Consider the following 27,958-nt stretch of genomic DNA (forward strand, 5'->3'; position numbering starts at 1 on the left):
GGAGAAGCCAGGCCCATGTTCCTATCAGGGATATTCAGCTATATACAGACTATGTTTGGATGAAGGGCAGGGTGACTGTCAGCAACACTGCCATAGAATCATCATTCTTTAATGTTCAAAATAGAACTAAAGAGTGCAAAAATTGCACAAAGACCCCACATCACAAATAAGTACCAATAAAAGTCACCCAGACTCCTGCTGTCAGGAGCAGACACATGTGAGCATAAGCTTGTACACAAATCACCCAAGTGAGCGGCTGTGAACATGGGCTCTGAGAGCAGGTTACCCCAAGTTAATCACTCCTAACCTTTTCCACCCTGGGTAGCCTTAAAGAGCCACATCACCCCTGTTGACATCAGTTTTCACATCTGTGAACTGAAGACAATAAAGGACGGCAGGTTCACAGGGTGCTTAGCAGAACTATCATCACCAGTCCTGACTAAATGAGCTAAAGATGAAATGTTTCCATCTCAGATTCCTCATCGGTAAGATGGAGACATAATCTGTAGATCCATGGTGATTCTTCGTGAGATAAGTGCCTCTCACTGCACACACACTCCTTGTAGAGCTGGGAGCATAGAGTTGAGCTGGTCAGAGCTAACATGGGATAGGAAATTAACCAAGTAAGCAGGAAAACGAGCCAGAGTGGACAGTAAGTGTCCAGAAGGCAGTTCCCTAAACATTTGTATCCTTACTGGATGGTCCAAGGTGGGACTTCTTCTCTCAATCAGGGAGGGAGGGAAAGAGAGGGTCCTGCCTTTATGTTCCAGTTCCAGCTCCCTCCTCCTCAGCCTGGGGTTTGCTACAAGGATGCATCTTGTCAGATCACTCTAAGTGTGGTCTTGTAACTCGAAGCCCAGGGGTATCAAAATGTGGTATTTAGATAGTTGATTTTGCATTCATCTATTTGAGAGGGTTGAGGTGCACCCATGTAGTGTGTGTGTGGAGGTCAGAGGACATCTGGCCTGTGGGAGATGGTTCTCTTCTTCTGCCATGTATATCTTGGGGACTGAACTTGGGTCCCCAGGCTTGGTGGCAAATGCCTTTACTACCTGAGCCTACTCCTTGGGTGGAAAGCTGATTTTCATAGCAACCATGTGACCTTCTCTATGGGCCTCAGTTTCCTAATCAGTGGCCTAGGCTGTCTCCCACCCCAGGAATCCCCCAACTCCATACAGGGCAACCCCAGATACCCCGATGCTCAAGACGCCTTCTCCTCTCTCACAACCACACAGGCCCATCAATTGCTTCACTTACCCACTATGCCTGGCACTGGTCCAGGGCCTCCCCAGGTGCATCCAGAGGTTGTCAGGACACTTCTAGCTTCCTCTAGTTGCCTCCAAGGGCAGTGTTCTACCAGGGCCTGACCTTTGCACTGTGGATTTTCCTACTAACCCTCTATTCATCTCCATTCCTGTCCTGAAAGTTGTGCCATCCTCACAATTGCATTTTGCCTTAAAACATTACCCAAAGTCACAACTCATAATGATGGACAGCCTTAGTCATCCACCTTCCTGGGGCTCCTCTCTGCCATGAGAGAAGAAAAAAACTGAGTTTAGGAATCTCATTGCTGTGACAAAACACTTGACAAAAGCAGGTTAAGAGAGAAAGGGGTTATCCAGGCTCACTGTTTGGGGCATAGTCATTCATGGCAGGGAAGTCACAGAGGCAGGAACACGAGGCAGCAGGTCACATCACACCCACAGTCAGGAAACAGAGAGAGATGGATGCTGGTGCTCAGCTCACTGTCTCCTTTTTATTCTGTGCAGGACCCACCCAATGGGATAGTGCTACCCGAATGCAAGGTGTGTCTTCCTTCCTCAGGTAGACCAATCTAGAAACCCTCTCACAGACACCCTCAGAGGCTTCTTTCCGTATGAGTCTAAATTCCATCCAAGGCTAACCATCAGGGGACCTTGGCCTATTCCACTCTCAGAACCCCCTAGAAACATCTGATGACCAGAAACAGTGTTTGTTGAATAGTTGTTTCTATGTGTCTTTCTACACTGGGTATCACTGGTATATTGAGCTTAATATGTGTTTTCTATTTTTCTTCCTTCCTGGTTTTCTACGTCAACCAATAAGTGCTAGAGTTAAGGTCCTGTTTGTTTTGTAAGCTGACCACAGCTGCTTTATGCGGTCAATCTATAGCTGGTCTTGTCCTGCGGTCAGTAACATTTTCTCATTTAATGCATAACCCAGCAATACACAGACACACACCCTGCCTGGACTCAGACAGCACAAGATGCTCTAAGTTACACCAACTTCTATACTTCGTCTTATGCAACGTCAGCCATTTAAGATATCAACATGAACAAAATAAATCTAAAAAGTGGCTTCTTTTAGTTAGAAGCCCTGGGCACATTTGGAGGCCATGGGCTTTCTCTTGCCAATAACTCTGCCCTCCTATAAATCATGTTAATTGTCTCCATGTGCCCACAGCCTACGGGGAGTTTCGAAATACCCTTTGAGGAGATTAGTGGTCCTTGGTGTTGCTTATGAGACTCAGGCGAGCATCTGGAAGCAATTTCAGTTAAAGAATTAATGATTTTGAGGTTCAATAATACAGGGCTTAAAAAAATAAATAAATACAGGAAACTTTGTTAGCCTGGGGAACCTGCGGGTTTCCCTAGCCGAGATAAAGGAACCGACAGTCCTCTGTCCCGTTGTTGGATCTGTGTGAGTGTTTGGTTGCTATTTAGAAGGTCACATGGCAGATTAAAGGAGGTCTTAAAGTGGGGCTTGCAGAAGGGAAACTCTTTGCTTTGGTATCCTTCTGTTCATTCTGGAAGGATCAGAAGGGAGATGCATCAGAGGTTCAAGGGGCTAGAGGACAGCAGGTGCCTGCCTGGTGGTTCCAGCCGTAGACCTGGCGATGAGGAGACCCACTCAGGGCTTTACATTTTATTCCTATTATGGAATATGAAATGGGGAATGGAGCAGACCTCATCCCTCAATATGAAATAATGTGTTGTTGCGTTCTCCCTGATGATAGTAGGCCAAACATTTGAATAAAAAATATTCATTCTCTATAGACTTCCAGGCTTTAAAAAAAAAAATGAGAAAACGTGCCTTCCATTCTAGGGGCCCAAGTGACTTCATTATTGCTCCCCAAGGATGTGTCGACAGTAGCGAATTGAGCTGGAGGGTTGGCCATTGCTGGCATCACCTAAATACAAAGTTGCTGCTACCTACCCAGGCCTGTGAGAGTAGAGTCTCCTTTCGGGTATGAGCTCGTCTTCAAGGCCGGTGCGCCCTGGGTCTTCTTACGCTGTCTCAAAAGGGTTGGGAAGGTTGGCCCTTTCCCTGCTGTTTCTTCTGCATCAATCACTGTTCTGTTTGTTTTGTTTTGAAAGCTTTTCCGAAGGATTGGCTAACAAGATCCAGTTAAGCCTGGGTGGGCGCGGGATCCCCGAGCATGCGCAGTGTGAGGCTCATGCCAGGGTGAGGAACCCCGGTTTTGTAGAGTTTGTGGCAGATAGAGGCCTGGGCTTCCAGCCTGGGAACCTTTCACTTCCAGGCCCGAGAGGGTGTCAGGTCCTATCCGCAGCACACTGCCCAGACTCCGGAGCAGCCAATGAAACCCTGTCATCAGTAAGCATGCAAGGATGTTGTTGGAACCTGGTGATTCCTGAAGGAGCGCCAGGGAAATCGAGAGAAAACAGATTGCAGGGTGTGCGAAGAAACCGCTCTCACCAGAGCACAAATGGGTAACGGTGTGTGTGTGTGGGGGGGGGGGTGCTGTTTTGTTTTTAGCCTGGACAGTTGGATATATATATCACACCAATTGGGTGAGATACAGAAAAACTAGTCTAGCCTTCGGCCCATGGCCTAGGCCAGCTTCTAAAGACAGTGGAGTCAGCTGGCGCTTTCCCATGTGCGGTGCATGCAGAGTACACCTCCTGGCACACATCGATACACATCCCACTGAACCACTGGTATACATCCCACTAAATCCAATCGCTCGCCTAGATAGTCCCTCCACAGCTGCACGTGACTTTGAATTCCAGATGTCCCCGGTCCTCGGTAGAAGACGACCTGAAGTGACCGATGGGGGACCGACGACCGCGAGACGTCGCGATGCGATGACCATGGGAGATGGCAAGACCCAGAACGCAAGGGTCCAGCTCCATCCTGCGTGGCGGACACCTGGACAGAGCCGTCCTGCAGGTTGTGGCTGCGCGGAGGCAGGCAGCTTCAAGGAGGGGTCTCCGCAGCAGGAGGAGAGAATTCCAAGTCCCCGTGTTGCCTGTTCCTTCCCCCGGTCTTGGTCCCCAGGCCTGAGTACCCCGGGTCTCCTGGCTACTCTAGCATCCTCCTTTCATCCGGCCGCGGGCGGGGCCGGAGGTGGGCGGATCCGGAGGGTTTAGTGGGCGAGCCCGAAGTGGGCGGGCCCGGGGGCGGGATCAGCAGGACCGCGGCTGCAGCCGGAGAAAAGTTGTCCGGACCGGCTCAGGAGCAGCCGCGGGAGCCATAGCGCTGGCGAGGGCGGCCCCGGGTATGGGGCAGCCGGCGCGGGACCCGGGCTGGCGATGGGTAGCGTGACAGCGGGCACGATGCGCCCCGAGGGCGCGGCCCCGGGGTGGGCGGCGAGGTACAGGGTGCTGAGCCTGGTGCTGGCTGCGCTGATGGGCCAAGGTAAGGAGGGCGCTGGCTGGGATCGCGGGATCCCTCCGGGCTGCGGGGGAGCCAAGGCGCGGTTGGAGAGGATAGCGAGGGTAGCGGGTAGCGAGGGCTCCGGGTCCCACATAGAGCATCCAGTTCTCCAGACAGCGGGCCCCCGCAACAGCTGCCAGCGATTGAGCTGCGACTAGAGACCCGCCGCGGTAGCCCACCCCGAAGCCCTGCAGCCTCCCTCCGGGAGAGAGGGGAGGCGTGGCTGTCGGACTCTGGGTCTGGGCTGAACCCTAAGTTCTACATGGAGCTGCGCACCCCGGACTTGATGCAGCTGCGGGGTGCAGAGAGGACCCCGGTTTCCCGCGGCCCCTTCTCCAGCTTTGAGAAACCCAGGACTTTCCGCCCCACATTAGACCGAGCGGTGGCGTTGGAAGCATCAGGCCGCTCTGGTTTCCAGCGAGTCCGCTAACAGGGTCCCACTCCGGTCTTTTGCCCGGGGCCGTGGGAACCAGGACTCTGCAGGTTTCTGGAGACTTGTGAAAACGGGCTGACTCAGGCTGGCCAGACCTTTCGCTGTTGCTACGGTCACTAAGTCGAATTATTACCCTTCTGTGGGATTACCCTTCTGTGGATCCGGTTGTCGGCGGGCGGGCTGAAGAACCAGAGTCTCTGGCTTCAGGTGCTCAGAGTCCCGGAACCCCGGGGTGCGGTCGGGGAGCCCTGGAGCCCTGGAGAGATTCTCCGGGGCTGTAGGTGAAGCCCGGATGTTCTATGGTGTCCTGAGCCCTCCCGCAGTGAGGCGGGTTCGAGAGCAATCACGGACACCGAGGAGATTAAGGTTCCTCTCTAATCTGCCCCGCGAAGATGTCAAGACCTCTCTCCAGCCGGTTGTTCTGAGGGCTATGTTGGAAATGTATCCGGGGAGGCAAGTTGTCAATTGGTGTTAAAAAGTAGAATTTGCTTTACAAAGTCTTTTCTGCGCCATGTGAAACCAGGGGATGCCTCTTACTCCGGGAGCATTCCCTAGACAAGCCCGCCATACATTAAGCACGCTTGTGCTTCTTTCCAATGGGTTCAGTTTCCCCAGAGCCCCAGGTAAACGGGGGGGGGGGGGCGCTTTTTGCCTTTATTGCAAAGGGCAGAAATTCAGGATCCTTTACCTGTATTCTGCTGTTAACCCAGAGGCTGCTTTCAGCACACACTTCACCGCAGATTCTGACCACCAAATAGCTTAATGGACATTTAGAAAGAGAAAGAGACCTAGATTTCACTTCTGATCAGAGGCTGTTATTGCAGTGGTCGGTGTAGACCTTGGACTGGCGATTGAAGGCTTTGGGGTGGGGCTGGCATGGTGCAGATTGCAGGGCTGGGAAAACCCATGTGATGCAAAGCGCCCCCCTCGCCCCCAGGCACCTGGATTTGCTAGGTTTCACCGGGTGGGGCTCCTAAGATTGGTTCCTGAAGCCTCATCTGCCAAATGTGTTTTCACTTTGTAGCGTTGATCAAAAGCTTGCAGCTCATCCCAGTGTTGCGCTAAACCAGCCTGATGTTTACTCTGTAAGATGTTGCATGCATGTGCAAGCGGGTGTGTTTGCGCCTGTGTGCAGAGACAGGAGACCAACACTCAGTGTCTTCTGTGGTCTGTCTCCCCACCTTGGTTTTGGGAACAGGGCCTCTCACTTTGCGGGAAGCTCTCTCATTAGCATTCCTTCTAGCCTGTGGACCCCTGACCTGTCCATCATGGCCTCCTCAGGACTGGTGTTCCAGCCTGCTCCATCTGCCCCGCTTTTCTGTTGTTTTCTAAGTCTGGGATACAGGTCCTCCAGGATGCACGTGCATGTGTCTGCCACTGAGCCGTCTCCCAGCTCCTGCACACGATGTTTTACAGGAGCAAACACCACCTCATCCTTGCTTAAATTTTTACTGTTTTAATAAAACAACCCTGCCAGCAGGACTTTGTACAAGGGTCTGTGTGTGGGTTTCTGAAACCCCGGAAAACCGAAGTGTGTGCTTTTGATGGTTGATGCTGAAGCTTCACCACTTACCAGGGTTTGCTGAAAACACAGTTCTTGGGAGTTTCCATAAATAGGACAGAACATTGAAAACAGGAATTGCTCTCTGAGATTTAGACCCAACATGAGCTGAAACAGGCTACACCTGTCGACCTTCAACGACAGGTGGAAGGGGCTGAAGGGTTGAGGCTCTCATGAGGGTTGTAATGGCTTCAGCTCAGGTGTGGGGCCCCAGAGAAGGTTGGCTAGAGCCATCCTTAGCTAGCTCACTAGAACCTGTTTGAAGGTCCACAGTTACTTTGATGTGCACATGTCCAGGTGTGCAGAGGCCTCCATGGAGATGTGGGCTGCAAACTGTGCACATGGTACTGTAATCACACATGCCGCTGGTGGTGCATGAAGCACGGGACCCTTCAAATAGAGGAAGCTTTAGAGATCGAAAGTAACTTCAAGATCAGTGTTATCCACTGAAGGAATGAAATAAAAAACAGCTCTTTGGGGTCTCAGCACTCTGGAGCTTCGGGGGACCTTGGGGTGAGAAGGGTTCTTCTCCCCTGCCCACAGCCATACTGTCAGTGGGGACCAGAGGCTCAGCTCACATTCACTTCACCCTTTCCCATCCATCACTCAGCATCCCCAAGGAAACTCCACTTAGGCTACTCCATCAGATTTTGCCTTGCCTCAGTTCTCTTTCTAACCTGACTCTCGGCAAACATGGCCTGTCCACAGGATGCTCGAAAAGACTGGTCAGGAGGCCTGTGATTTTTTTATGGGAAAAATTTAATAATTATATTTTAATTAAATAAAAATACATCTTTAGTCTTAAAACATGGGAGAAGTCATGTGAAAACCCAGATTTTTGAAGTGTCTGTGTCGGATTCCTACACCACACCGCACAACTGCACTGAGATTTTATGAGTAAATTACCAGACAAAAAGACCTTATTTCTATTTGCTATGAGTTTTGTATAGTTTTTAATTTTATTGTTGTATATTAGTATTTGCTGCCTAATGTCTATGCACCATGTGTGCAGTACCCATGGAGGCCAGAAAAAAAAAAAAGTTGTTGGATCCCCTGGAACTGAAGTAGATGGTCGTGACTCATCATGGGGGTGTTGGGAATCAAACCCAGTTCATCTGGAAGAGTAGCCAGTGCTGTTAACCATGGAGCCATCCCTTACAGATCCAGTTATCTTCTTTGTTCAAAAGTCGTGTTTATTGAGGAAAAAATTGCATACAATGACATTTGCCCCTCTAAAATATATAGTTCTAAGTTTTGACAAACACATACAAATGTGTCCACCTGTGCCATCTCCTTCCTCCATCCACACTTCCTGACACACCGTTCTTGGTCTCTGGACTTTTCCCATTTTAATAACACCACAATGCATTCCATAATCACTTTTGCCTCAGTGGTGGGCATTCCTTTTTAATGCTGAATAATATTCCCTTGAGTGGCTGCAACAGTTTTTCTTGTTTCTCAAATGAAGGCTATTTGAAAGACTCTGGGCTTTAGCAATTATGACAAAGTTGTGAATATTCACAGACAGGGTTTTGAGTAGCATGCATTTGTTCCTCCTGGGTAAGTATCTAGGCCTTGGAGTGCTGCCCAGTGATTTGGTAACTTTGGCCTTTCCTTTTCCCTCAGCTGGGTTATTTTGTATCATCTGCCTCCCACGGTATTATTGCTGTTTGTTTTGTCTGCCAATTCCAGTTGCTGAATAGTTCGTATTTCTTTGGGATTTTAAGGCTATTTTCTCTTGGTGTGTGCATGTATATGTGTGGGTTCACACATGTGGAGGTAGGTGAGAGGGCAACTCAGACAAGTTAGTTCTCTTGTTTCTGTCATGTGGACTCCAGAGGTGGAATTCAGATTGTCAGCCTTGGTAGCAAGCTCCCTTCCCTGCTGAGCCGTCTCATTGGTCGTCTTTAGGATTTTATTTTTTTACTTTTTGTGTTTTATTTACTTCTTTGGGGTTTTATTTATCCTCAGTCTTCTGACAGATAAGGTGGAGTGTCCTTGGATTTCATGGCCACCCATACGTCTCCTTTGGTAAAATGACCTTTTCAAATACTGCACACCCACTTTTAAAAATTGCCCCCCCCTTTTTTTTCTTTTCTGGCAGTTTCTGTGTTCTGGATGTGAGTCCTCACCAGACAGTGTCTGAAAGTGTTTCTGTCCAGTTATCCTATGAAAATTGGATTTGAAATTTTAATGAAAGTTTCTCTTAATAATTGTGCTTTTGGTGCCAAATCTAGAAAACCATCCCCTGAGCCAAAGTCACCAGAATCTCTGGTCATCATCTAGACACTGGGGCCAGTGAATGCATGTTGAGTCCAGTGCACTCAGAGGCCAGAAGATGGCAGCAGATCCCCTGGAACTGTAGCTACTGAAGGTTGTGAGCTGCCATGTGGTTTCTGGGTACCAAATCCAGGTCCTTTCAAAGAACAGCCTTTACTCTTAACCACTGAGCCATGACTCTAGCCCCAAATCACTACCTTTTATATTTACTGGTGATGGCTTACAAAGAACATATAGTTGGGTTTCCTTTGTTTATCCACTCTGCTAATCTCTGTCTTTTAATCATCATGTTTATACCATTTATATGTAATGTAATTATCTGCATGTTTACATTAGGAGCTGACACTGTGCATACTGTTTCCCTTCACATTCTTCCCATATCTTTTTCTGCTTTAGGGTTAAGCATTTTCCGTGATTCTATTTTATCTCCTTGATGGGCTCATTTGTGCTTCCTATTCAGTTTTATACATTGCCCTAAGGTTTACAAAAATGCATCTTTAATTCATCAAAGCTTACATTCAAGCTGCATTATACTGCTCCATAGGCTTTATACTAACCTTAAAAGAGGGCATTTCCAGTATTTCTTTTTCCTTTACACGAGATCATTTTGAAGTGCATGCCCTCTTATGTGTTAGGTGCCACCAAGAGAATTGTTGATTAAGAATTGTTGCTGTATAGTTTCTAAGAGAGTGAAAAAATCACATTTAATCATCTCAGACTTGTTTTTGAGTGGGCACTTTGGGCATGCTGATGCCGGTGTCCCTACAGGTCTTTATTCTTTCTCCTACCTTTACTCAGTTCACTTGCTTAAGCACCCTGGGGATTTAGAAGTTGCTGCCTCTAGGAGACAAGGAAGGTCAATACTAGTGTCTGAGTTAGCAAAATTTCCAAGAGAACGGGTTAGTTACTCTTCAGTGACTGAGCGACATCCCATCTTTTGCAACATACACACATTCTTTTCCCCATGACTGTTGTTAGCAATACAATAGGATTCTGAAATGGTTGGAATCCCAAAGCCACCTAGGATTTGATATCTTTTCTATATAAGATGCATGCCCTTTGATCTGTATGGAGAAGTGTCACTTACAGGCTAATTGGGGTCAGACTCGGTGGCCCTGAAAGGGGAGAGAGCCTCAGTTCTGCCCATTCCTGGATGAACTGCTCAGAGAACCTAGGCCATTAGCATCAGAAGCATCTGAGGCCTCAGAGAAAAAAGGAGTTAGGGCTCCACAAGCTGAAGATCCCACAGAAATCTTCAGGCTCGGGTCTCCTGGGCACAGTATGCAGCTTGTTGTAGGGTCCCTATGACCATCAATTATTCTGCCTCCCACAGGGCACCACTGCTTAGATGCAGTGGGAGTTTTGGTTATTTTCAGTGATTTTTTTTTTTTTGTCTCTGGCTCAGGTTGTAGATTGTAAGGGAATGAAGACTCTTAGACTTGGACTGAACTTGAGAGCTCTCTCTCGATCCCCCCTCTCTGTCTCTCTGTCTCTCTGTCTCTCTGTCTCTCTCTTTCTCTCTCTTTCTCTCTCTCTCTGTCTCTCTCTCTCTCTCTCTCTCTCTCTCTCTCTCTCTCTCTGTGTGTGTGTGTGTGTGTGTGTGTGTGTGTTGGGATGATCATTTTTGGTTTCTGGAAGCTTCCCAGGGTTAGGGATGTCACTCATTGATAGAACCTTGCCTGGTGTGTAGGGGACCCTGGGCCCTACAAAGCAAACAAAGAAAAAGAACTGCATAAAATCTTCAGTAATTCTCCAGTGTAGATGGGCAGTGACTAGACCAGCCAATAACACATCTGTCTAGAGTCAGATGAGACTGACTGACTGACTGACTGACTGACTGACAGGACCACCATGCCATATTTGATAGGAGTATCTCTCCCAGAGGGAAACCATAGAGTCATTTGTTGCCAGAAGTGGATATATGGATGCTGTAAGCAAAATCTATAGATGTCCTTCTCCCAGCACAGAGACCTCATAGGCGTGGTGATTACAATAAGGAACAGTTCTTCCAAGCCTCAGATTTTATCCTATGAGTAAGGATCAGATCAACTTCTTATGTCTTCAGGACAGATATGTGTGAGCCTGAGGCATGTAGCATGTGTCTCCTAGGTCTGGCATGATAAGACACACAGTGGGCAGCTTCTGTGCCACTTAATCCACAGCCTAAGATAGAGAATCTATTCTGTCTCACAGCCAGAGTCCTAAGTCAGGGTCCCAGCAGGGTCAGACCTTTTCCTGAGTCCCTAGGGACTTGCAGCTTCTGATAGCTTCTGTGTTAAGGTTTTAGCATCCACTGTTCAGCCTCTATGTTCACATGGCATCTTCTGGGTGGGTCCCTTCCCCTCTGTGTGTGTAGGGGGGAGGGATCAGAGGGAGGTTACCTTGGGTGTCATTCCTCAGGTTTGTTTTTTGACATACCATCTTATTTCCTGGGACTCACCAATTAGGATAGGCTGGCTAGACAGTGAACCCCAGAGATCAGTTTGTTTCTGCCTCCCCAGCACAGGAAAAGCGAGCACAAACTGCCACATCTAGCTTTTCACATGGGTTTTGAAGATCAAACTCAGATCCTCGTGCTTGCAAGGCAAGCACCGTACTAACAGAGCCATCTCTCCAGCCCCACTCTGATCTATAAGGATACTTGACATCGAATGAGAGTTCCACCCTAATCCAGAATGTTTGCAGTTCTCAATGTAATGGCATCGATAGGGCCTCTTCCTAAATAAGGATACATTCACAGGCTCAGAGGAGCTGAGTCTTCTGAGGCCACCAAACCATAATACATAAAAAGTTCAGAACACTTGCTGTTATGATTGATGTTAACACCACCAGAACAAGAATCATGCAAGACAGTCTCGTCACAGCAAGATGTTTGCAGAGAGGCCTGAGAATGATGTTGAAGCAGACAGAACAGTGAACTTGATGATTTGAGAAGGAAAGGAAAAGGCAGATTCAGTGAGAGGTGACCATCTGTGGCAGACAACAGGGAGCCAGGGGTTTATGTTGTCCTTAAATACAACAGCCACTACTTCCATTGCTTCCCTTCCTAAACACTGCTTTCCCCCTGAGTTTCTAGAGCCATCAAAACAGCCTAGAGCATCCCCCAGGCTATGTCCCTTAATGAATTTTCTCACCAGTTCTGCTCTTTTTGTTTGTTTTGCTAAACCAGTCCCCCAGCCTTTAATACCTGCTTTCCTCTGTGTCTCCCTACCTTGTCTGTGGACTCCTGACTGGGAAAATGTTGATGTAGTATCACATGCCTGGTCATGCGGTGACCCATTAGGTATTCTGTGAGGCAATAAGAGTTTCTTATATTCTCAAACTAAAGAAACTTTGAAGACTGTCCCATTATCCAGTACACACGGACACATGTGTGTACACACTGCCAATTTTCACTCTTACTATCGGATTACATCTTAGCAATGATTTTTATAAAAACAACAACATAATAAACAAGAAATCTTGCACCATAAAAAGAAATTAAATACACACACACACACACACACACACACACAGAGAGAGAGAGAGAGAGAGAGAGAGAGAGAGAGAGAGAGAGAGAGAGAGAGAGAGAGAGAGAGTGAACAGTAACAACCTTGGAAACATTGTTTCATCGTTTTGTTTCCATGGGAAGCAATGACTTTGTGTTTAGCTACTGAGGCGATTTCCCTGCACCTGCCTGGTGATGACCTGTGAATGAATGCTGAGTTGTTCAGTTTTCAGTTATGCATCTTTATTTGAAAAAGCTAAATATCCCAGCTTCTTGACTGCATCAGTGTGTTAGTATTGATAACTGAAGGATCCTTGTGGGCTTCAGTCCCAGTTGGATCCAGGAACAAGGCAGTGTCACAGGACACTCTTGGCCTCCTCTGAGTGGCTTTGTCGTCATTATGGGGCAGTTGCCTCTGTCACCTGAAGTCCACTTGACACTTAGGTTCCTTCTGTAAAGTAGAGCACCCCATCCCAAAGACATTGACTTTCTAAGTGACTGAGAATTTCAAGAGTCACTTGACAATAGTTTGAGCCTTTCTGTGTGGCAAAGGGAATGGGAATTTCTGATTGGCCACATCAGTCTCTGGAGCTTGAGGTACAAGCATAGCTCTATTTTAGTTCCTAGAACAGAGAGTAAGAAAGGAATAAAGATGCACAGAGCATATGCATACATTGCATTCAGGCAAAACATTCATACACATAAATGTTTTCTTTTTAAAAAGGATGCTGCTGGCAGAAGGGGACTAGCTGATCAGTGGTGAAGCCAAGTGTCTCACAACCAGCAAAGGAACAACAGCCAAATAATACTGCCAAGACAGAGAAGCCCCTTCCAGGGGGCGGAGTCAGCTGGATTCTCATGCTTGTACATAAGGAGCCACTTCTCAGGGGTCTCCAGGAAATCCAGAAACTTTGGGAAGGTTCAGTCAGTAAAGTGCTTGCCACACGAGCCTGAGGACTGAAGATTGATTCCCAGAACCCATGTAGAAAACTCTCTGTGTAGAGGTCCTCACTTGTAATCCCAGTGCCTGGGAGACAGATGTGGGATGATCCTTGGGCCTTGTTTGACAGCCGGCCTGGCCAAATCAGTGAGTTCCAGGCCAATAAGAGACCCTGTCTCAAAAAGGATGTGTCTGATAGCTGAGGAATAACACCCAAGACTGACCCTCTGGCCTCTTCATGTAGGCAGGCACACATGTGGCCAACCACATGAAATTACATATCCACATAGACACACACACACACACACACACACACACACACACACACACACACACACTCCCACCCCCCATCACCCAACATATCTCCCACTCAGAGTGCTCTCTTTGCTTTGGAAATCATTCATTCATTCATTCACCCATCTGGCATGCTCCAGCTCTGGCTGTGGGCCAGGCTCTCCATCACTGACCCCCTCCCTGCAGAATGGAAGGATCCCTCTTTCTCAACTACCCCCTCTCCCACCCAGGACTTCAAAGGACTCCCAGTGGGATTCCTAAAGCCTTGGCTACATACAGTAGCCCCTAAGGCTCCCCTCTGCCATCCTCTGCGACTGGAGACACATACCCTAGGAACAGTCTCCATCTGGGGTGATTTGTTCTGCCTGGGGTTTGTGTAGCATCTCCAATTTTCTAAGTAGCAGTGTGTTCTTTTCCTTTAGCCTATGTAAATGTTTTGGGTCAGTACACAGCCCCGGGTTCTCATTTCATTAATGAATTGACTCGGAGCAGACTTTTCTCATTTCTCCTCAAACCCAAACATTTTCATCTTGTGTACACAAGTTCTGTTAACAAAGCACTCTTTCCTAGCTGGGATCCACCCCTTCCTTCTGATGCCCAGTTAACCCACTGGCTATGGCCCTGCCCTTGAGCATTGGCTCTGTGAGGAGAGAGGTTTAGTGGCTTTGCTTCAGAGATCTGTCTAGCTTTGGAGACAGACACACATTCTCTCTCTCTCTCTCTCTCTCTCTCTCTCTCTCTCTCTCTCTCTCTCTCACACACACACACACACACACACACACACACTCTTCGGTTCTGCAATGGCTAGTTTTATGTATCAATGTGGCTGGACCACAGAACCCAGATATTTGATCAGACATTATTCTGGGTTTTATTTATCTGTTTTTTTTTAATTTTAAAGAAAATTATTTTGAATTTTTATTTAATTTTAAAAATTTGAATTTAGTGCCTACTTTGGTAGACTTTGAGTATATATGAGGTTTTCATGAACATGGGTGGGCCCCAGTCAGGGAGGTGATGTCCTCCTTATACCAACAGAATGGCCTCCCCCACAAAGGCAAAGTTGGGATTTTGAACTACAGTTTTGGACTTCCCCTGCCACTGGCCGGCAGCTTTTGGCTCCAGCTGCTTCTGCCTTCATGTGAGTTGGTTGCTCAAGACAAGCCTCCCTGTCTACACCCATCAATTCTGATCCTGGATAGCCTTGGCTAACAGAGGGTCCTCAGGGACTGGGTTCTAGGAAGGAAGAGTTTTTCTCTTGCGTTTCTCATTCCTCTGTTCTCCAATAACATCATCACTTGAGTTTGGGGCTGTTGCTTTCTTTCTAAAGGAAAATCAGCCAACAGGGACAGTCCTTTCTTCTAAATTCCCACTACCTTCGGGCAATACCAGCTGCCTCTGAGACTGGAAACCTCCCACCAACCCAGTTCACAGGGTCACATAATTGTGTGTCCTTTGCCACAGCCTCACAGAGGCTCCCATCAAATTAACAGCCAAAGCTGCAGTGAACTGCAAGCCACTCCCAATGTGCTTTGTTTTTCTTAAAAAACTAAGACGACAGTCTCTTACAAAGCTAATAACAAAACATTGAAATAACTGATCCTCAGACCCAAGGTGCTGCTTGCTGTGGTCTCAGTACTGTCCCGTGTAACAAACAATCAAGCTCTGAACTTCCTGTGCTTTTTAGTTGTCCTGGTTCCTTTTCGTTTGTTTGTTTATTTTTTGTTATGTGTATACCATATGCATCTGCATGTGTGGATATGCTCCTGGATCCAGTGGCCACAGAAGCCAGAAAAGGGCATTGGATTCCCCAGAGCTAGAGCTACGGGTGATTAGGAGCTGCCATGTGGGTCCTGGGAATTGAACTCTGGTCCTCTGGAAGAGCAACTAGTGCTTTTAACCACTGAGTCATCTCTCTAAACTTGTCATGTTTCTTTGCTTTTCTCAGTCTTTCTTTGACTTTCATGACTTTGACACTGTTGAAGGTGCAGGCTAGTCTTTTCATGACTCTAGTGGTTAATCTTCATTGTCAATATGACTAAATTTAGAGTCACCTAGAAACACACATCTGGACGTGTCTGTGAGGGAATTGTCATGGAGATTTGCCTGAAGTGGGAAGACTTGCCCACTCTGGGTGGCACCATCCAAGACCATATTGGGGACTTGGATGGTGTCAAAAGGAGAAAGTGAGCTGAGCACTAATGATCACCCCTCTTTTTCCTGACTCTGGGTGCAATATGACCAGCCGCCTCATTCTCCCACCTCTATTCCTTCATCACAATGAACTGTCCATCAAATCATGTCTAATGTTATTTACTAGACTGCACAGGTAAGCACATTCCCTTAAGAAATGCCTACTCTGGCTACTTGATCAAGATGATCTCCTCCAAGCTCCCTTGCTGTGAGATCTTCTAAATCATTTTTAATCAATACTTATTTTTTTGTGGCGAGGGCATATGGAGACTCCAAATATCCCAATTCTTGGTAGAGTATCAAGTTTTCATTTTGAGCCCAGATTCTTCTTGTACCTATCTTTATTTTATTACCATTCCTGTTTATTTTGATGCTTAAAATATCTTAAATTTGGTCATGGGAGCCATTTTACAGTGAGGTCTGTGTCATTTTGACAGGTCTTCATTTTTCTTTAAGCGCTGTCCTACTTTCTGAATATAAGATGTTCCAGGCTTATCTATACCTTCCCTGTCTTGGCTCAGTTACATTTATTGTTGAGTGGTCTTTAGAAAACAAAATCTCATGTCCACATGTGCTGTTTGCTGCTAAGTGTTCCAGTCCCAGTGTGCAAAGAAGGAGCCATGACACTGCTTTTAAGTCCCCAGAGTAGCTGGTTCCCATCTCTGCCATTGACTACTTCACTGAGTGGAACTGATGAGGCATTATCAGTGACCCATGTTTGATCATCACATGGTATCACAGCACTGGAACCCACACAGTGCAGTTCCCATCTGTCCTGCTTGGATTTAATTGTCAACTTGACACAGTCTACAGTCATCTGAGAGGAAAGCCTCAATTGAGGAGTTGTCTAGCTTAGATTTGCCTGTTAGGCATATCTCTTGGAGGGGTTGTCTTGAGTGTTAATTGATGCAAGAGAGTTCAGTCCACTGTGGGGAGTACCATTCCCTGGGCAGGTTTACCTGGGATGTATAAGAAGGCTTAGCTGAGCATGAACCTGTGATCAAGCAGTGTTCCTCCATGGTTTCTGCTTCAGGTTCTTGCTTGAGTTCATCCCCCAATTTCCCTAAAGGATAGACTGTGACTTAGAAGTGTAAGACAGAAAAGCCCTTTCCTCTCTTAAGTAGCTTTGAGTTACTGTGTTTTAACACAACATCTAAAAGGAAGCTAGAACATTATCTGGCTGGAGCTGGAAGAGCAGCCTTCCTAGAGGAAGAAATGTATTGGCATCAGAAGAAGAGAGGAATGGTGAACACATTGAGTTGGTGTACACTGGACAGGACCACAGCATACTTGACAGACATATTATGGATTGAGTGGCAGTGGATGAGTCAGAGAAAACAAAGGTTAAGAAAGACAATGTCATTGCCTCCAAATAGTGCTGACTTCTAGGTATCCCTGCAACTTCTCCAGGTCTGCCAGTGATTGATAGGATTTCTCTTTCATTAGAATGCTTGACTCTGTGTTTCTCAACCTCGCTGAACTGACATGCTGACATGGGGGAGGGATGTATTGGGCAGGAGTTCTTGCCTGCAGCGTGAGCTCTCCCAATAATGCCAACCCAAGTGGCTCCCAACATTGCTACATGTACCCAGGGCACACATACAAATGTGTCTTCAGCACTGTCTAGTGTGCATAAAGAAATTACTGAATCAAAATAATTTTAGATATTTTAGAGCAATTGCAAAAATAGTAAAGAATCTCATATGCTTTTCAACTTTTTCTCCAGATTAATTTCTGTACACCACCGCACATCTCTGTATATGGGTTTCTGTGAAATTTTCTGAACTACTTAAAAATAAGTTGCCCCAATGGGATCCTTTGAGAGTGAATGTATTTTCTGAGACAGGGGCATTCTCTTACCTAACATCACCATGATCAAAATTACCCATGTCCCCATTTGACATCAACAGTTTTTCTGTTTGTGTCATTTACAGCAAATGTGTTTGCTCTGGATTCAGCTCCAGTCTCACACTGCATCTGGCCCATGGCTCACCTGTGTCTTTTTATCAGACGCACTTCCTAGACTTGCTTTTGTCCTAACTCTGATGGGCTTGGACAGTGGAGGCCAGTGTTTGGGAAGAATTCCTACACTTGATCCAAATCTATTTGAAAATGGACCCTGTGTTCCTTTCATATTGACTTGACCTTTAAATATGGAACTCTGGATTTGGGGAGGGTACATATCCAGTGTCATCTTAATGTCCCTAGTGACCCTGCAGGACCTGCTCACAGGACACTGAAAGAAACCTCCTTTCTTCTCTCTTCCTCAGAGCTTCTGGGAATCGAAGCCCTGGGAGAAGTGGGTGCCCCCACCATGGCTTCCTCTTTAATACTCAGTTGCTGAAACAGGTCTCACTATGTAGCGCTAGATGACTGCACCTCACTGTGTAGACCAGGGTGGCCTTGAACTCACCTGCCTCTGTGTGTTGGTATTAAAATCATGGCCCACCATGCCTGGCTCAAGGTGGGAATTTTAACAGGACATTCTGACCAAGGAGCAATGACAGGCAACTCCATATAATGGCCGAGTGACTGTTCTTATATGTTGGTGGATCAGTCACAACTGTTCTGTGAAGTCTGGTATGCCCCAGCTTAGAGATGAGACTTAAGAGAAAAGTCTTCTTGCTGCCCCTTCAATATAACTGCATCTTTCTGGTCTCTACTCTTCAGGACAAAATTATAACCAGTGTGTATGTGCAAATATGTATATGTGAACACACTCACACACATACATGCATACTCATCTAGACTCATGCATGCATGCATACGCACACAAGCACACACACACACACACACACACACACACACAGAGAGAGAGAGAGAGAGAGAGAGAGAGAGAGAGAGAGAGAGAGATGAAGGTTCCACCTGCACCAGCCATTAGCTTTTGGACATGAGAGAGCTGAAATGGAGATATAGAAATGACTTTTGTTTTTTAACTCCCCCAGCTCCATAACACAAAGTGCTGTGAGTACATCTGTCTGACTGAACAACACCTTTGATGTCTTTATTTAGTTTGATGATGGCTTCTGAGTTTTCTCCAGAAACATAGGGGCTTAGTTCTAAAAGTTCAACTGAAAACACACACACAGGGGGTGGCATTTTGGAGAACAGAAAGCATGTACAAGATGCTACACTTAAAGACCCCACCTTCAAAGACAAAAAATTACCTGTAACTCACATCCTGTTTTCTAATTCTCAGTCGCCCTCTAGGGCCCTTAGTGATTTTTACTGCTTTTCCATCACTGGCACGTCCACTGGCTTCACACAGTTTTTCTCTGTTCTAAATCTTCTCATCTGAGCTCAGCCCCAAGCAGTTATTTCCATAAAAGTCACTGTTTTACATACTAATTGCATTTCTGCAAAAAAAAAGCATTGAGATAAATACATCAGTTATAACATGTTTAAAGGTCCTTCTGTGTTTCCTCCCACATTATCTGCAATGGCACACTTGGGCAAACACTGGCCTGGGGCCCAGGTGCAGATGGAGCAGGCAGATCTAGTGTCAGCTGCTTCCTCCCCACGATCAGACCTCCAGATTGCATCCTCTGTCAGGACTTTGAAGGAGGACTTGCAGCAGAGATGGTATTATAATTTCATTTCTGTTGCTCTGATAAAAAGCAACTTAGGGAAGGAAAGGGTTTGTTTCAGCTTACAATTCCAGAGCATGTCAGGGCAGGAACTCAAAGGCACACACATCTTCACCTCCAACCAAGGAACTCAGTTGGCCATGGAAGTACAGGAAGATGTGGTAGATGCGGCTTGCTGTCTCACTCACAGGCATGCACTCAGCTAGCTTTCTTATATGACACAGACCACCAACCTAGGGAATGACATCACCCACAGTGGGCTGGACCTCATACATCAAAGAACAAAACAGTTTCCCACAGACTTTCCCATAGTCCAGTCTGACCTAAGTGGTCCCTTAGTTGAGGTGTCTATAGGCTGTGTCAAGTTGGCAGTTAAAGCTAATCACAACAGATGGAAAAGAGCTTTCTGAAGTCCCTGAAAGCCTGGGTTGTAGGCTTCTGCCTCAGATTAGTGGCAGAAGACTTGATTGGCATATGCAATGTCCAGAATTCAGTCCCATGATCTCCACCACTACCTTTACACACACACACACACACACACACACACACACACACACACACATACACACACACACGGGGGGGGGGGATGAATGATAAATTATCATGCCAGGAGGGCAACCATCAAGGTGGTACTCACTTAGTCAGGCATTAACTAAAGATATTTAAGCTTAAGTCAGTCAACATTTAATCCAGCATTTCCTGACTTTGAGCATCTATGCCTTTTTCAAATAAGTCTGAAAACCCAAAGGCTCTTCTCTGCTGCTTCTCCCAGAGGCAGACACACTTTGGAACCAGGTGCTGCCTTCTATAAACTATGAGAACAACAAATACATGAACTCCATATTTCTGGGCTTTATTTTATACAGAACACAAGTAATTTCTCATCTTATGGAAAATATCAAAGGCATGTTTTAATGTTCATATCCAAGGAGTCTGATGTACACATGTCATATCCTCAGTTTGAAAATTGATAGGCTTAGTATTTGAAATTATACATACAGCTAGCAGTGCCATTGATAAGGGTACTGCCCCTCCTGATGAAGTTAAAGTACTGCTGGTTTTAGACATGAGAGATGTGAGTCAACTTTATTAAGGGAGTGTTGGCTGGAAATAAGGCTCAGTACTTCTCTGTCCTGAGGACTTGGGTTTGAATCTCAGCATTCCTATAAGGGTTTTTTACACACACACATAACTCCATTTTCAAGGGATCCAGCATGCTCGTCTGGCCTTCACTATACCCCCATCAAACACCACACATACACACACTACACACCAAATCCATTTTTTTTTGACAAACCGGGGATTCTTGAGGGGCATTTTTTATGTTCTAAGCCTGATTCAAGATTTCAAGACTCTGAGAACACAGTCCTGAGACAGGTCTGTTGTGGTGACTTCCATTGGTGGAAGACTTTGAAGACCAGCCCCTTCTCTGCTGTGTGCACCATTTTATCCTTGTGATTCAGGGTTTTCTATACACCATCAGTACCTCAGCAACATGATACCCAAAACATCTTCACTCCTTGATAGATGCCCCTGTTTTTTGGTGAGCCATGGCTAAAGATGAAGCTCACAGATGCCCACAGTTATCACAGGCAGACAAACCATCGAAGGAGAAGAGGATGCTAGAGAAGCAGAGACAGGAAGGAGACAATGACTCTGGAGGGAGTTGAGTTTCTTAGCTTCCATTTTCCACAGGTTTGGATGAGGATCACGTAGCTGGATGGCATGTCCTCTACACACGGATGCTGGGTTTGGTCTGTGGCTCCATCCCCTCCTCCGTATTCCACCTAGCTCACAGGGAACATTCCCTCCCAGGTTCCCTTGCCTTCTGGCTTCTCCACCTGAATCTGCTGAAGCTATAGAAGATAAAATTGCAGGATATTATGGTGGCTACAATGCATTCATTTCCACCTGTGTTCAGCAGCTCATACCACTGGTGGCTGTGGTGGCATCTTCTCAGCTCCAGGTGCCTGAGGCAGCTCTTCTGCTCACATCTCATTTTGCTCTCCACAGTTGGCACTGGCTCCCATCATCTCTGTCCCTCCTCCTGGAGGGCTGCCCCCCCCCAGTAGTTAACATCTATCATCTTGATCTTAATTCTTTCATCACTGTGTAGTCTAGGTCCCCATAGGCAGGAAATTCATGACTTATAGAACTGCAAGGAAAAAAAAAATAAAACAAAAAACAGAAGACCCTAGGTCACAAAGCCTATCTCTCTATCAGATCCCAACGTACACAATGGGGAATGAGAAGCCTTCCCCACCTGTTTTCCAGCAATTGAATGGGATTTTGCCAATCCTTTCTTAACACCTAGTGGCAACACAGATGTGGGAAATGCAGTTGCCAGTACTTTATAAGTCACATCATAGGACATTATATTTCTCATAGGCCTGAATTTGGTCATCTCTGTCCTTATTGTAACCCTACTATATAGGGTAATACCAGGAACACTTAGACACTTTATAAATGTCTATTATCAGTAATATGAACCATGGACCATGACACAGTAAAACCAACTTTGTGGATATTGCTATTGAGTTTCTTGTGAAACTCTAAATTCACTTTACCTGGGGCTGGAGAGATGGCTCAGTTGTTAAGAGCACTGGATGCTCTTGCTGAGAACCAAGGTTCAGTTCCCAGTGACTCACAAGAATCCCTACACCAGCTCCAAGAGATCTGATTAACCTCTTCTAACCTCTAAGGGCACAAGTCACCCATGTGGCATACATACATTTATGCAGACAAAACACTTACACAAAAAATAAATCTAAAAGAGGAAAAAATTAAAAATCAATTTACCTGGTAGTTCAATAGGCTTTCTATGGGGGTTTCAATGCCAAATTTCCATACAATACCATTTATAAATTTTATTCTTTTTTTTTTTTTTTTTGGTTTTTTGAGACAGGGTTTCTCTGTGTAGCTTTGGAGCCTATCCCGGCACTCGCTCTAGAGACCAGGCTGGCCTAGAACTCACAGAGATCCACCTGCCTCCTGAGTGCTGGGATTAAAGGCATGTGCCACCAACGCTAGAAATTTTATTCTTTTTATGTGTATGTACATGTGCTTACATGAGTTTATGTACACCACACATGTTCAGAAACCACTAGAGGGCATCAGATCTCCTAGAACTAAAGTTATAGACAGTTATTAGCTACACTCTGGATGCTGGGAGCTGAACCCAGGTCCTCTGCAAGAGCAGCCAATGCTTTTAATCACTGAAGCCATCTCTTAAGATTACAACAGTATCATTGTTTTAAGGAGTCATCATTTTAGAAAGCCTGAAGGATAACAGATAATCTTTGTAGAAGCTGAAAGGATTTGTATCTATTTCATGCCTTGATCCTTCCCGCCCAGGTATCACAGAGGGCATTTCCAAAAATCCAAGTTGTATTATTTTTCTCATCTTTTTAACAAAGCACCCAATAGCAGTGGCTTACAGAAGGAGATTTCCACATTGGCTTACGGGTTTGGGGGATTACAGTTTGTGGGCAGGAGCAACTTGGTCTATGGTAAAGACAGCTTGTGACTCTTGGTTGTTCTGTCCTATGGACTAGGCAGCCTATTAAAGTGTTCAGGAACCAGTATAACAGCAAAAGCCCATCCCCCATGACCTACCAATGCCACGCAAAACAGCACCAGCAGCCCTCAGACATGACTCTATAGCATCATTTCAGATCTGAACTTTAAAATAGTGCTGGCCACCCCTCCAGAGGGTTCCCCAGTTTGAGCCTATCTTCCAACCTCTCCAGACAAATCAGTTCTCAGACATCTCTGCCATATAGATACTGTTGTTCGCTCACAAATTTAGCTAAGTGGTTAATAAAGTCCGATGATGGTTAGTAAAACTCACGTGGTACACTATTTTTACTACTTATAGTGAATACAAAATTAAATATCCCTTAGCCTTCATTTTAAAGTTTTTTGAGTTTACATTGTCCATAGAGAAACCTGAAAACATCTATTCATTTCTAGAGCAGGCATCTTACACAATTGAAAAGAACACAGGGGTACCTGCGCATGGCCATATATTTGTTATGAAACAGGATCACTATTTCTTCTTCAGAAAGGATTTTCTTTTCTAAAAGATGAGGGCAGAAACATGAACCTTGGGAAGACATCTTTCTTGGAACTCCCAATCTCCGTTTTGAAAAGTGGATCCCGTCTGTAAACTCCCAGTTATCTCATTGTTGCTTTTGTTTCTCTACCTTGTGAGGTCATGGATAATTCTTCTGGACAAAGGAAAAAAGAAGATATTCCTGTAATAATACAACTCGCTCACAGCAAACCAGAGTATGGCTCTCCTGCATCTTCCTTGTCACCTCCCTAGGTTTTATTGTGTTAGCAATTCTCTCCAAAGCTCAGATCCTATTTAATTATTCATGGTGCTGTAATGTTTATGTGATCCGAGTAATTATTATAATTATGCATTGTGAATTTTCATAATTAATGACCTCACTTGGATTTCATTTGGCACAGAATATTTCCAAAAGGGATTCAGATGGGGGAGTCTCCCAGGGAATCAGAATGAAACAAATACAATGGCCTAGCTTGGTTTTTCAAAAATTGGTGGGATCCTTAGTCCTTCCGCTTGAGGAGCAGGGATGAGTGACTCCCTGAGGAGATGGAATTGATTAGTGGAGTGTTCTAGGGGTCCCTGACACCCCAGCTCAGCATCTTCTGGGGGCCACCCACACAAAGCTGCTCAAAGGTGGTCTAGCAGAACAAGCCTGATAGACCACCACAAAGAAACAGAAACTGGTCTCTTCTCATGATGATTTTGACTGAGTCTGTGGCTTCAGAATCTTCTAAAACCACCAATACAGCCACCCCCAGTGGTGTATGACAACAAGATGACCAATCCAGTGACACAGTCCTCAGTTCTTTTCCCTCCCCTAGTTCCTCGAAGTGTAACATACCAGGCATTTGGAAATGGCTGGCAGTCATCTGAGCACGGGATACAAGCGTGTGTTTTATTTCTGATGTTTTTCTTGGTCCACTTGTTGAGCTGCTGCAACTAAAATACCATGACCTTGGCAACTTCAAAACAGATTTGTACCTCACAGGCCTGGAGTTTGGAAGTCCAAGATCAGGTACCAGCCTGGCCAGTGTTTACCAAGGATCTGCTCCCTGGCTCACAGATAGCACCTTCTGCCACATCCTTTCAAGGTAGAAGATACAGACTAGCTCCCAGTCTCCCTGTAATAAGTAGAAAGGCTTACTTTCCTTTTCCTGTTGTTGTGATAAAGATGAAATTCCCTGACAAAAGCCACTAAAGGGAGCAAGTTTATTTGATGGTTCAAGGTTCAGGTTCCAGACCATCATGGCAGGGAAGTCATAAGCAGCCAAGAGCTGGAGAGAAATGGCCACATTGCATCTGCATTCAAGAGCACAGAACAGGGAATTAATGCATACCTGCTGCTCAGCTTGCCTTCCCTATCAGTCCAGCATCCCCTGAAATGGTTCCATCCACAAAGGTAGGTAGGGCTTACCATTAATCAAAATAATTATCCATAGAAATGCCCACAGGCTAACCAGATATAGACAGTTCTTAATTGCTTCTCCTACCAGGTGAGTCTAGGTTGTGTCAGGTTGACAATTATATTAACAATCATAGATACTCAGTCCCATTCCAAGGACTCCAGTCTGTCACTTAGTTACTTCCCTAAAGACCCAGCACCTGATGCCATCACCTTGCAGATTAGGTTAGGATTTCAATATGAGCCAACAGACATTCAGATCATAGCAATGCCGTGGTCATATTTTAAATATTTCATTTTAATGCCTTCACTTCCTGATTTCCTTCTGAGGAACTGATGTTTACTGCACATCCAAAATCCCTTGTTTCCCTCTTCACAAAGACATCTCTCTCTCCTCTCTCTCCCTCACCATGGCAGGCTGCTGTGAGAGTGAGGCAATTGTCTGTGTCCCACCCCTCCCTTGTTACAGAGGAGGAGACCAAAGAAGAAGAAAAGGAATGGTGACTGTCTGAACTCTCTGATACCCAGGCCTCTTTTCTGATGGGTGTAATAGAGCTTCGTGTCTTGTATTCTATCCACCCTAGGCTAGTCAGATGCCTTCCAGTTCCCTCAAGGAGGAGGCAACAGAAATAAAATAGAAAAAGAAATCTGAATGACCAAAATGGGGAGGAGATAATGTGAGGAGAAAGAGGAGGTAGAAGAAAGAGGAGGAGGAGGAAAGGCTGGGAACCCCTACCTCCCCACCCTCTGTCCTCCAGGCTCACTGCTCTATTTAGAACACAAAGCCTTACCTAGACAATCATTAGAAAGCATGGTAGGTTAGTCTTAAAATAGTTGGGACCACATCCTGGAAGTCCCTGGGTAGGGGCTGGAGACAGGTACAACCAGCATATGAAGAATTAATGTTCTTTGCGGATCATCTCTCTCTCCCCCTCTTCTCTCTCTCTCTCTCTCTCTCTCTCTCTCTCTCTCTCTCTCTCTCTCTCTCTCTCTGTCTCTGTGTGTGTTTGTGTATTTGATGTTTATGTGTGTGCTGCAGATGTATAGAAATGTTTACACATGTGTATCAGACAGAGGCTGACTTCATGTACCTCCTGCCATCACCACACCAAAGTCTTTACTGAGGCAGGATCTCTTGCTCAGCCTGGGGCTCACAGATATAGCTACTCTGCCTAGCCAGCTTGCCCTAAAGATCCCCCATCTCCACCTGACAAGTGTTGGGATCACAAGAAGATCATCAAACCCTATCCTGCTTTTTATGGGGGCATCTTAACCCTGGTACTCACACATGTGTAGCAAACACTTTATTCACTGAGCGACCTCTCTAGCCCAAGAAACATTTCTTTAACTGAGAAAAAAAATCTCAAACTCTGTAAGTTAACTATCATTGCATTGTTTCCTTCCATTGTGCATTGCAGAGAATTAGAATAACATAAAGACTTAACCTGGGTACCACTTTGAAAGCCCTGGATTTAAGGAAGCCTTCCCAGGCTTAGATGTATCTCCTAATGCATTCTGTGGTCTTAGAAAGGAATTAATCTCATCTATTCTGGATTCAGGAGATGCAGGTGCATCTTTCTTTTTTTCTAATTGCAGTGAACATATGTTGGGTTTTCCCCCTCTTTGGACTCAGAGGATTCATTAGGGAGGTCTGCTTTTAGGGGCTGAACTGGCCAACTTTTCACTTGGCCCTAGCTTGGAATGAGTGGTAGCAAACAGAATGAGCAACTGCAGTGAAGGGGATAATGTGGTATTGACTGTCTGGCTCTGGTTAATTTTCTGTGGTTTGAACACCACACAGACTTGGCTGGATGTGATGCCCCCTCTGATTCCAGGGCCAGTGGCTGGAAATATTATAGGTTTGTAAACTCAGAAGGGCTTTCGTGTGCAGCCAGATTTACTTAAAGTCATAAATGGATTATTGGATTACCCCTCAGCCATGCCTCCAAGTGATTTATGGCCTCAAACATGGTTTTGGGGTCTATAATAAGCTTCCTGACTCTTCAGAATAGTGGGTGGTTTGCCTTTATTAATGTCCAGCCTTCCCCCATTGAGTTCTACTTTGCTAGCCTGCAGATGCTGGGTTGAAGCATCTTAACACTGAGAGGATCCTGATGTGATATATTCATATTCTCTTTCTCCATCTCTCTGTGTCTGTCCATCTCTGTCTCTATCTCTGTCTCTCTAGCTCTCTGTTTCTCTCTGTCTCTGTCTCTCTGTATATCTGTCTCTATCTCTAGCTCTGTTTCTCTTTGTGTATCTCTCTGTCTCTCTGTGCATGTGTCTCAGTCTATGTCTCTCTCTGTTTCTGTCTCTCTCTCCTTCAGGAGCACAATAACAACACTCCTGGTGAGCAGGACAGACTTCCAAATTTTTTTTTTTTTATGATTCAAGATTATGTCTTTTTTGTTTTGTTGTGTGTTGTTTGTTATTGTTGAGACAGGGTTTCTCTGGTGTAGCCTTGCTATCCTGGGACTTGCTTTGTAGACCAGGCTGGCATCAACTTACAGAGGTCTACCTGTGTCTGCCTAGCCTACATCCTGAGTGTTGGGATTAAAGACACTGCCTGGATGACATCCTATTTTTTTCTTAACCTTCTGATAGCTGCATGTTTTCAATCTCAAAATATCGTGGCTTGTGTTGATATGATGCAATCCTCTACTTTGGGGTTGAGCTACTCTGTGTTAGATAGACCCCAGCTTTGCACAACCAATGAGAAGGTCCTTCCTGCCCTGCCTGTAATTCAGCATTAAAGAAGTGAACAGACATATGGCAGAAGAAGGAAAGTCTGACAAATTGTTCACCTTTCATGACTTTAGTATCAGGTGCTTATTTCCCCTCCTGGCCAGCCACCTGCTATACTGCAGCATAGACACCTGTGGTTGGTGCTGGTTGGGAGCCTGCTCCTCCCTGCAACCCAAGCATTAAAGACCAGAATCCAGTGTGGATTTCCAGCCTGCTGGCTTGCTTTCCCTCTATCCCAGGTGGCTTTAGAATACTGGTTCCTCAACCTTCCTAAGGCTGTGACCCTTTAATACAGTTCCTCATGT

The 27,958-nt window shown here is 45.7% G+C and overlaps 1 protein-coding gene across 1 annotated transcript in view; it reads left to right on the top strand.

The window, feature by feature from the left end:
• Positions 1-4,532: 4,532 nt before the first annotated feature.
• Positions 4,533-27,958, top strand: part of Tmem132c (transmembrane protein 132C) — a 287,785-nt gene continuing 264,359 nt past the window's right edge. The window contains exon 1 of the mRNA XM_027413858.2: positions 4,533-4,638. Coding sequence (XP_027269659.1) covers positions 4,533-4,638 — 106 coding nt within the window. The remainder of the gene's footprint in view (positions 4,639-27,958) is intronic.

The sequence above is a fragment of the Cricetulus griseus genome, chromosome 4 (assembly GCF_003668045.3).
Source record: "Cricetulus griseus strain 17A/GY chromosome 4, alternate assembly CriGri-PICRH-1.0, whole genome shotgun sequence".
Classification (NCBI taxonomy): domain Eukaryota; kingdom Metazoa; phylum Chordata; class Mammalia; order Rodentia; family Cricetidae; genus Cricetulus; species Cricetulus griseus.